Source organism: Montipora capricornis, chromosome 3 (assembly GCF_036669925.1).
Source record: "Montipora capricornis isolate CH-2021 chromosome 3, ASM3666992v2, whole genome shotgun sequence".
Classification (NCBI taxonomy): domain Eukaryota; kingdom Metazoa; phylum Cnidaria; class Anthozoa; order Scleractinia; family Acroporidae; genus Montipora; species Montipora capricornis.
Genome location: NC_090885.1, coordinates 76,552,350 through 76,562,349, shown reverse-complemented (window position 1 = coordinate 76,562,349; position 10,000 = coordinate 76,552,350). Strand labels below are relative to the sequence as shown.

The 10,000-nt window shown below is 42.6% G+C and overlaps 1 protein-coding gene across 1 annotated transcript in view; it reads left to right on the top strand.

Moving 5' to 3' along the window:
* LOC138040817 (uncharacterized) overlaps positions 1-10,000 on the top strand; it is a 12,680-nt gene that overhangs the window by 1,807 nt on the left and 873 nt on the right. The window contains exons 2-7 of the mRNA XM_068886482.1: positions 41-208; positions 2,040-2,375; positions 4,162-4,196; positions 6,425-6,934; positions 9,103-9,154; positions 9,504-10,000. The exon at positions 9,504-10,000 is cut by the window's right edge and continues 873 nt beyond it. Coding sequence (XP_068742583.1) covers positions 41-208; positions 2,040-2,375; positions 4,162-4,196; positions 6,425-6,934; positions 9,103-9,154; positions 9,504-9,930 — 1,528 coding nt within the window. The 3' untranslated portion in view covers positions 9,931-10,000. The remainder of the gene's footprint in view (positions 1-40; positions 209-2,039; positions 2,376-4,161; positions 4,197-6,424; positions 6,935-9,102; positions 9,155-9,503) is intronic.

Here is a 10,000-nt window from a genome sequence, read left to right as displayed (position 1 = left end):
AATGTTGTTACTCTCTGTTTATTTCCATTCGTTTTCTTAGCTCAACTTTCAACAATCCAGATCAATCAGATAAAGTTGAGTGTCCACTTTGCTATGAACGCTTCACTGCAAAGGAGATAGAAGTGCACGCATCGGACTGTCAGGGCCCGTCCTCATCTACACAGGCCTCTCACTCACGCATCCAGAATGCTGGGCGGTCTGTGACCAGGTGAATGTTTGGATAAGATTTGAAGAAGATTAGGGTGTGTCTATGGGATCCTTGCCGGAAAAAATGCAACAACAGCAGTAACAAATTAACATCGGTGTGCAACGAAATATAATTCGTCAGATAGAACAGCGTGCAATGTTTGACTTGTCTTCGTGACAGGTTTATCATCAAGCTAAGATGGATGAAGAACGTTTACATCCAAGTTTCTAATTAGAGTTTTAAGGCCCACATTCGCCCAAAACTCAGTGCAGTCGTTTTTTTTTGTTTGTTTTCAAATAACCGTTTGTCCAACTGCTTGGTCTGATTGGCCGAATGCGCGCAGGTCAATCACGCGGGAAACAATATGTCAGCTAAAGTATTTGAATAATTTCGTGTTACACAAAATTCTGTCACGGTGCGCAATGGCTTTTGGGCGAATGTGGGCTTTTAAATGTTTAATATTTGTATTTTTAGTTTCATTGGTAGGAAATTTGTTGGTGTTCACTATTTCTTTCTGGTCAGTGAAAGACTATTTTAAAGTGCCATTATGAAAAAAATAATAATTTTCTTACAGCACAGCGCTTTTGTAAAATAGTGTTACTTCGTAAACCATTATCAGTGGTACGGTGCCTACTAATTCAAAGGTATTTTTGTGCGGTGTGTGGATATGCGGGAAAAGCAGATCTTAACAAGTGTTATTGAAATCCAAAAAGGAAATGGGGGGCAACCCCGCATATTTCAAAGATAATTGATCAACCATATATGTAAAAAGGTTTAAAATACAAAGCAATGTATGGCGTTCTTCTCCAAGTTGAAGCTTAATTATCTCTGAAAAGCGCATGGTTACGCCCAATATTCTTTTGGATACCAAGATTGCTAGCTACGTTCAGCTTTCTCTGCATTGTTTTAAACCGCGTGAAGATGTCTCTGTATTAGTAAGCACCGCCCATAGGAAACCCGAGTATCGCCCTTTGTAAAAGAATTCAGGTGGCCCCCGGCTTCCAGATCCCAGCCCGTGGACTTCCGGATCCCGAGTCGTGAATGCCGGATTCCAAACCACGGGTCCACCAAAATGGATCCTCGATTCCATTGAAATCTGAGGACTCTGGATTCCATACAGTGGATTCCGTATTATTATCTAGATATTGATGAAATACCAGGATTTCCCCTTTTACTAAAAAATCATATCTTCACCGCGCGCAGTGAACATATCATTTTTAGCTTTCACATGTGAGGATATAGGTGTTGTCATGGTAACCAACACGATTAGCCAATAAAACGCGAGCTTTCTCTTCATTGTAAGATGCTTTTGTGCTTCATTATAATTCTTCTCTACTGCATTAACATTTTTATTGCAAAATTTGACATTATCATGATTTGTTTTTCATAACTTTCATTATCTTGTTTCATGTTAACACAACATGCGTGTCTTAGCGGTTGGTGACCACTTTATTTCGAAACTGAATAAAACAAATCTAGACATTTCATCAATATCTATATAATAAACAGAACATTACATGGCCGCTTGGGGATACGAATTTTATCTTCTTGTGCCGAAAGTATCTCTCACGAGTGAGCGAATACTTGCTGCACTCGAAGATAAAATTTGTATCCCCAAGCGGCTATGTAATATCCTCTATTTCCTTCACATCGGGCGACGAGAATCTCGAGATGCGCAGAACGTATCCGCAATAATAATAGTGGGCGCCATCCTTGAACAATCGGGGCTTGGGAATACAGTGTAGTTCAATCCATCTTTTAACAACCCAGCAACCACTACATTTAAAATTTAGATCTGTTCACGATGAGCTACAAATCATTGTTCTAAACTTAGGCTGCTCCTTGTTTTCAGTTCACCTTCACGTGCAAAGCCAAAGTTGAAAAACTTGAAAGTAGTTCTCGAACGGTCACCATTAGCCAAAGAGAAGCTCCTTCAAAGAGCCATCCGACAGACTGACTCGGCCAAGAAAAATCTTGATTTTGAAGAGAACCTTAAGTCTTCTGTCATTCCTGATCGGTATGTTAGACCTTTGGCAAGCAGTTCTAGAAGCTTTAATCAAGATTCCAGAACGCGTGGTGGGAAAAAAGGAGCAGCCGTAAGATCAGACTCGGAAAGTGAGCTCAGTGTGTACGAACATCGCAAAGAAGACGAGGGATCTTCAGCCTACAGCTGGATAGATTCAACAAGGTTTTTATATTTTATTTTCTGTGTTAAGTCTAGTTCTTTATTAAGTATGCGCAAGCCGGCGCCGTTGCTTGGAGACAGTTTCAAACCCAGGCCGAGTCTCGATCGCACTCCTAGACACCGTATTGGTGGCTCGATTTTGATCTTCGCCGTGTCAAAAATATGATGCACGCGCTGCCTAAACCGGTTTGACCGGGTGATTAGCACAGAAACTTGGGCTGCGGTGACTCAAAGGACTTTACACGATTTCCGCAGAGGCCTCTCTTACTCGCCCTCTGACGAGTTTTAGAGAAGCTCTGCTTGCAGGGTGTGCCGTCTATACCAACAATTTAATTCCAGGAAAGTAGGCATACATACATTTCATCTGCGATACGAGTTGCAATAATCGGATAATCTTTGCAGAAATGATATTTTCCGGTGATGTTCTTATGCTCGTCGACTTTGTTATTGCTAAAAGCCCGGTTTTGACTGGCGATGCAAGCACAACCATAACAGTGCTTACTATTTCACCGTGAAAACGGGGTTGACGCAAGCATAAGCACAAGCGCAATGATCAGATTTTTCAATTCGTTCACTTACGTTGTGTCAGAACGTCTGGCTGTGTGTGGCCAATAGACCTTATTCAGGATGGCCGCCATGTTGGATTTGCTATTATCATGCAAATTAGCTACACACTTCTTAGGGGGCCAACAACACAAATTCGAGAGCTTATAACGAACACCTTAGCCACACAGATGATCTGTTTCACGTTCATTGAATGTTTATCACCTAAGCAGTAAAATACAATCATTGCACAAGTTACTTCGACTTTTCAGTACGATAACGAAGTAGAAAGTCAAAGTGTCAAAGGCAATCAAAAGATAAAAAAAAAAATTATAAAAGGTACTTAATTCTAAATACTAAAATGGACTTTTTGCAATGTTATTTCAATATTTCGTTGAGCCGATTTTGCGCAATTTGCTTTTTTTTTCAATGTTTGCCCCCCAGCATAACGCATAGCTAATTTGCATGACAATTTGAAAACCAACATGGCGGCTATCGTGAATAAGGCCTATTAAAGCACTCGTTCCAGATTCCCCGCGTCTGCGCATTTCAACAAAATGGGCGGAGGCCCTGGTTGATTTTGATGCTTATGTCGACTTTCATTTTCACTTAGCATAAGCAGCCCCAGCTTTCGCTTGTGATTATGTCGCTAGTGAAAACCAGGCTTTAATAAACGAAAACAACAGCTTCTCACTCCCCGTATGTGCGTTGTCGTTCTCACACTCGGGAATTTGAGACGCGGACGGTAACCGGAAATGTACTTCGCATTCCAGGACAGTAGTGTCTCCTAGACTTTTAACCTAACAATCTCTAATGGAGAAAAGATACGTAGAAATATAAAGATGGTAGTGACAAGACAAGTTAAAAGGGAAAACAGCTCACTTCCTGTTTCCGTCCGCGCTCATTGAAAAACGTTGCGTGCTTAAACTTCCTGCTGAAAAACCAGGAATAATCGCGAAATGATCAGAGTAATGTTGAATTTAATATGACCTTCTCGTAGCCGTCATGTTCGTCTTCGGCGAATCACTTTAATAGTGTGTTAATTCCCCGCGGAGACAACCCTGAATCCGTGATATAGGTTTTCTTGGGGTTTAGTCGCTTTGATATATCCACTTTGCGTCCCATCGAATCATGTGCCCCACAAGGATTGCTTATTCCTCTCTCACACATGGCTCGAAAAGCTCTTTCAGATGTGTTTGGTGTCTGAACAGAAAAGATCCTGACTTCTTCTTTTTTTCGTGTTCAGCCCTCAGCCAGAGAAGCCACAACGGACATACGGAGGTAAAGATTTTCGTTATTTGGGAGTTTAAGAAACGACAATGCCATCAAAATAATAATAATAATTATGAAATAATAATAATAATAATAATAATAATAATGGTTAAAAGAGGAAAATTAATCTCGCCGCACGTGCGGCACGCATTTTTACGACATTCGACGTAAAATCACCACTTTTGTGGTTTTGACGATAACATGAGCAAGAGAATCTTCCATTGTGTATGTTTACTCTGAGACCGCTCGTACCTCTTTGCGAAAGACTATGGAGGGGTATTCTCCCAGGAAGCCGACGGTTGCGCTCTTTCCCCCCCCCCCCCCCTCCTCTTTCCATAAGTGCTCTGTGTTAAAGGTGTTTAAAGCTACCTGAAGCTACACAGAATGGAAACAAGTCGAAGCAAGGATGTGAGGTCCCTTGGGATCTCACAGAAGGCCGCGCACTAACCAACTGTGCGTTTCCTACCCAGTTTGACCGGTGGACCAGGCGAGGCGACTGTAGGATTAGATAAGTTGCGCTCAGTCGAAAATTTGAGCATTATTCTTTTGAGCGTCACTCCTAAAATCATAGTATTATGCTCAAAATTATGTTCGTGCCCTAGCGTTATGCCCAAAGATGCTTAGTGAATTTTTCGCAAAATAGAAGACAAAATAGGGGCTAAAATATTTTAAAATTATTTCATGTTGCCCTCTCAAACTTACAGGCCTTGGTAGCCAGGCCTTGAACAAAATCAAATAAGTGCATAAAGCAACCACAAAGCCCACAATTGACAGGACATTTTTAATCGCATTGTTTTGTTCAACTTCCCAGCTGCGCTTGTAAATAGCCAACTGGTTTGCCTCCGACCAGTTGGGATGCTTAACAGTTGTTGCTCTGTTCCATCGTTTCGTTGTGTTTCATTGGCCCTGAAAAGCCCCTATGGCGGACAATTAAGTATGTATTGTATTGTATTGGTGTTTTTATTAACAGGATAATTTAATCAACTAACATGACTATTATGCCGGATTTATGCTCGATGCTTGCACCATAGTATTATGCCCGAAATTATGCCGGCATAATTTATCTAACCCTAGCCGGCTGGGTAGGTGACTGATGGACTGGGCTGACTGTCTTGCTGTCGAGGCGAATGTCCTATTTACCGACTCTATCCCCGACCATATGACCGTCAGACCACCCAGGCGACAGGGTGTGGCTGACCGGCGATCTGGCAACTCTTTTAAGGTGGAATGTGATTGGTTCGCTACCTAAACCAATGACAAAAGACTAAGAATAACTTGGACAGTAGAAGCTGCTACACTTACAAATAAATGCCAGCACGTGGGGTTCTAGCAAGATCACAGCATTTCTAGCCCTGTCGAGTTCGCTACCCATTTTGAGTTGCACAATCTCTTCGGTCTTGTCAAATTCTCTTTTAAGGGCCAGTGTGTTCTCGAAAGCCACAACCAACACAAAATGTGAGAAAATTGACTCGTTGCCTCCCACACAATTAGCAGTAAGCGAGAGGGAATTAGATAAAAGTGTTGATCTATCACTTTGCGGTCTTGCCTCAGCACAATCACAAATTGATTTATTTTTAGATACACTTTGCGCACGAAACAAAGGGCCGCCAGTTTTAACCAAACTGAAGAAGCCATGTCACGCGTGACTGTTTCTGCCATTTTTTTTTTTTTTTCAAGCCGGGACATGACAACTGATTATCGCAGGAACGGGTATTCTAAAAATAGACTCATTTGTGACTGCGCTGGGGAGCCCGCCTATGCCATAACAACACTCTTATCTAATTCACTCTTGCTGCAAGACAGGGCTCGGTTGTTCGAAAGCCAGTTAACTTAATCCAATATTAGAGTAAACTTTTGTTTCATGTTTTCGACGTTTTGGTGAAAGTTTCTTTCTCTTATTTTTGTTTTACAAGATTGACTTCTTCTAATGTGTAATGTTCTGCCGAATACCAGCGTTGAACAACATTTGGGAGTAGAGAAATAAACTCCCTTGTTAATTTTTAATCTGGAATTGGCGTCAATCGGCCTTTGAACAACCGGGCCCAGTGCTTTAGCGATGGTCATCTCAATATCTCAGGGGGTGGGGGAGAGTTTAGTCCTGGGGCTAAATATCTATGGGGCTACCCTGTGACATAACTGTAGTGCTCCTCTCTTGAGATCCATATCAGATAAACCTGCTCAGGCAAATAAATAAACAAACAAACAAGATGCGAAAGTCCCCGCTTTATCTTTTGTAGGAAACAGCTCAAAATTGCCCGATTCCGACTTCCTTCCCCTCGACACTGAAAAGGACAGCGATTACGACGAACTTTTTAAATCTACATTTTCCAAAGCACCCCACGCCGACAGCAAACCAGAAATTTCTGCTAGAACCGAAGAAATAGAATCTAACAGCGATTCATCGAGTGACGATAACTTAATGGTGCAATATGGCGCACAACGCATTTCGTCACGTCGGAGCACGCAAAGAAGACAAGCAGAAAAACCGGACTTGGATAAAAACGAACAGGCGCTGGAGAAGATTGGCTCTGGTTTTAAGAAACGACCGCTGTCTTTGTCGAAAAGTTCAAAGGCCAAGAAGGCTCGCCGTCGCACTAGCGATTCTGCTAGTGACGAAAGCGATGAATTGACGATAGTCTGTCACTTGTGCAGCAAGAAAATACCAAAGGAGCTTTATGAAAAACACGCCGAAGAGGAATTAGAGGAAAGGAAAAGGTCAAAAAAAGTTGTTAAACCAACAGAGGAAGGTAAGAAACCTTTGGTCTTCGAGCGTCATTAAATTTCGTGGGCAGCTAGTTCTTTGATTTGTGATTTCGAGGTGAAAATGATAAAATAATAATAATAATAATAATACCAACTTTATTCATTCAATACAATGAAAGGGAGAGATACAGAGGTTATCCCTATACGAAGGTATCCGCTCGGATATTATTGATCTAGAGTCGATTTTGATGAGGGAGGAAAATCGGAGTACCCAGAGAAAACCCCTCGGAGTCAGATTGAGATCGACTGAAACTCAGCCCACATACGACCTCGAGGCCAGGGTTGAACCTGGGTCGCAGAGGTGGGAGGTGCGGTTGATAACCACTACGCCACCCTGACTCCCCTGGTGTCAGTGTAATTCAGTCACCTTGTCTGTGAGGGCTGCCGATGTCCTTTTTTTAAAATGCAAACTTCCCTATTTTCGTGTCACTCAGCTGATTAGTTCTCGCATCCTATTTACGTAATGTGGAGCTTAAACATGCATGCAAAGGTTTTGAGACGCGGACGCAACAGGAAGTGAGCTGTTTTCCCTTTTTAACATGTCTTCACACAACTACATCTGTATTGTTAAGTATCTCTTCTCCATTAGAGATGGTACGTTAAAATCTGAGACATTACTGTCCTGGGGCCCGTTTCTCGGTAGTCCCGAAACTTTACGGGCCATTTTTGGGTGTCGTAATTCGCTTTGTATCTCAAGAACGGAGAGGACATAAGTCATCAAACTTCACAGTCATTTTTATTTTTGTTACCTTGAAAACATGTTAAAACAAAAAAAGCGGTTGGCAGTTTCACAAATGGCTTTTCGGGCCCGAAACGTTTTCGGGACTTTCGAGAAACGGGCTCCTGGCACGCGAAAAGTTCACTTCCGGTTGCCGTCCCGCGTCTCAAAAATGTGGCGGACCCCAGGACCCGTTTCTCGAGAATCCCGAAAACTTTTCTGGCCCGGTAAGCCATTTACCATCTGCTTGTTTTGATGAGCTGGTCTTTTGACATGTTTTCGAGTTAACAGAAAGGGAAATGAACGTGAAATTTGATGACTTCTCCGTTCTTGAGATACAGAGGGAATTGTGGCGCCCCAAAAGTCTTCGGGACTTGCGAGAAACGGGCCTCAGATCTCGAAAAAACGACGGCATCGAGCAACCTATTGTTTTCACCCTCCTTTACACAGACGTAAGGAGACTACTTCCAGTAGATCAACATGACTTTTCTGTTAAGCGCGTTAATGAAACAAGTTACATTCAGTCTCGATGCCTATCATTTTGCAGTTCACTTTATTGAACCCAACTATTGTGCTATGTCCAAGCGGTCAGTTCACATTGCAACCAGGCTGACAATCATGCATGCTTTGATGCTGGCAGGTTTGAAGATGGAGTTACCATACGCACGCTTTGTCTCTGCGGACCTATAATATTTTCGTCATTATGTGAGCGGTAACAAAGGGTAGTGGTGGTAGTAGTAGTAGTAGTAGTAGTAGTAGTAGTAGTAGTAGTAGTAGTAGTAGTGGTAGTGGTAGTGGTAGTGGTAGTGGTAGTGGTAGTGGTAGTGGTAGTGGTAGTGGTAGTGGTAGTGGTAGTGGTAGTGGTAGTGGTAGTGGTAGTGGTAGTGGTAGTGGTAGTGGTAGTGGTAGTGGTAGTGGTAGTGGTAGTGGTAGTGGTAGTGGTAGTGGTAGTGGTAGTGGTAGTGGTAGTGGTAGTGGTAGTGGTAGTGGTAGTGGTAGTGGTAGTGGTCGTGGTCGTGGTCGTGGTCGTGGTCGTGGTCGTGGTCGTGGTCGTGGTGGTGGCGGCGGCGGCGGCGGCGGCGGCGGCGGCGGTAGCGGTAGTTGTTGTTTCACGGTGCATACCATTTAGCCAAAATATCCCGAATTTTGCTTTGAGGTCAAATGGAATGGCAATTTTCCGGAAGATCTTTACGGAAAATGTGGACAACCTTCAGAGGTAGTCATTTCGTATACTCAGAAAACCTATCCTAACTTGATCTAACAACGAACGTTGAAAGTGGAACCTCGAATCGTTTGTGGACGTATATATTCAGCTGTAAAAACACATTGTTCGAGTTTTCGATTACTAGTTAGGAAAGTACATAAGCAGTGCTCTATCTACGTAACAGAAGAAATTTGAATGTATATATATATATGTATATTTTATTATTTTAGTTGTCATCGTGAAAGAGCAGGGAGAACAACAGAAAAGACTCGACCAGCAAAGGTAAGACAAACTTGTAATAATATTTTTTTTGAACGGCTGGATTTTTTCAACGGTTCAGTGTTAGAGCGGTTTTCAATTGAGTGTCGAAAGTAATTAGCGAATTGCTTTCGTTTTGCATTACTTCACTTTTTCAACCAATCAGAAGTGAAACCAAAACCAATCGCGGCTCGCGCGTGCACATTTTCCCGCGCTTTGTGTCGGCTACGTGTAATTGCTTCGAGTTTTGATTGGTTTACTGGATTGTCTCCGTCCTTTTTGAATGGCCAAAGTAATTACTTTGGTTTTGGTTTTACGACACTCGATTGAAACTTCCATTGAGTTGTGAATTTCAATTTGTGTTTTGCTCTAGGGTTTCCAGAAGAAAGAGAGCACGGGAAGATACTCCTCCCTCACAAAGCTCTGGGACAGAACAGAGAGACACCGAACAAAACGAAAATGAAATCGACTGGGACGCAGTTAGTAATTCACCCATCAAATGCTTCCAGTTTACAGAAAACAGCTCAAGCGCTGTGGACTTTGAAAATCAGTTTGAACATCTTAAGAAATCAAAGAGAGGCGGAAGACGGGGAAATTCCGAAAAATACGGAGGGTCCGGTACCCGTCGGGGACACGGACAGTTTGGTACCCGTGAGGATTGTAGTAGTTCCGGAAGTCGTGGGGAGCACGGGGATTTTGGTAACAGGGGACGTTATAGAGGGTCGTATAAAAAAGTGTATGGGCGGGGACGGGGAAAAAACTATGGAAGGAAGTTCAGAGGATACCGTGGGAAGAAGTGACGCGTGATTCTAGGGAACTTTGCGTATGTTGTACATTTAAGTAAGGTGTTGCACAGTCCCGACCAAACGA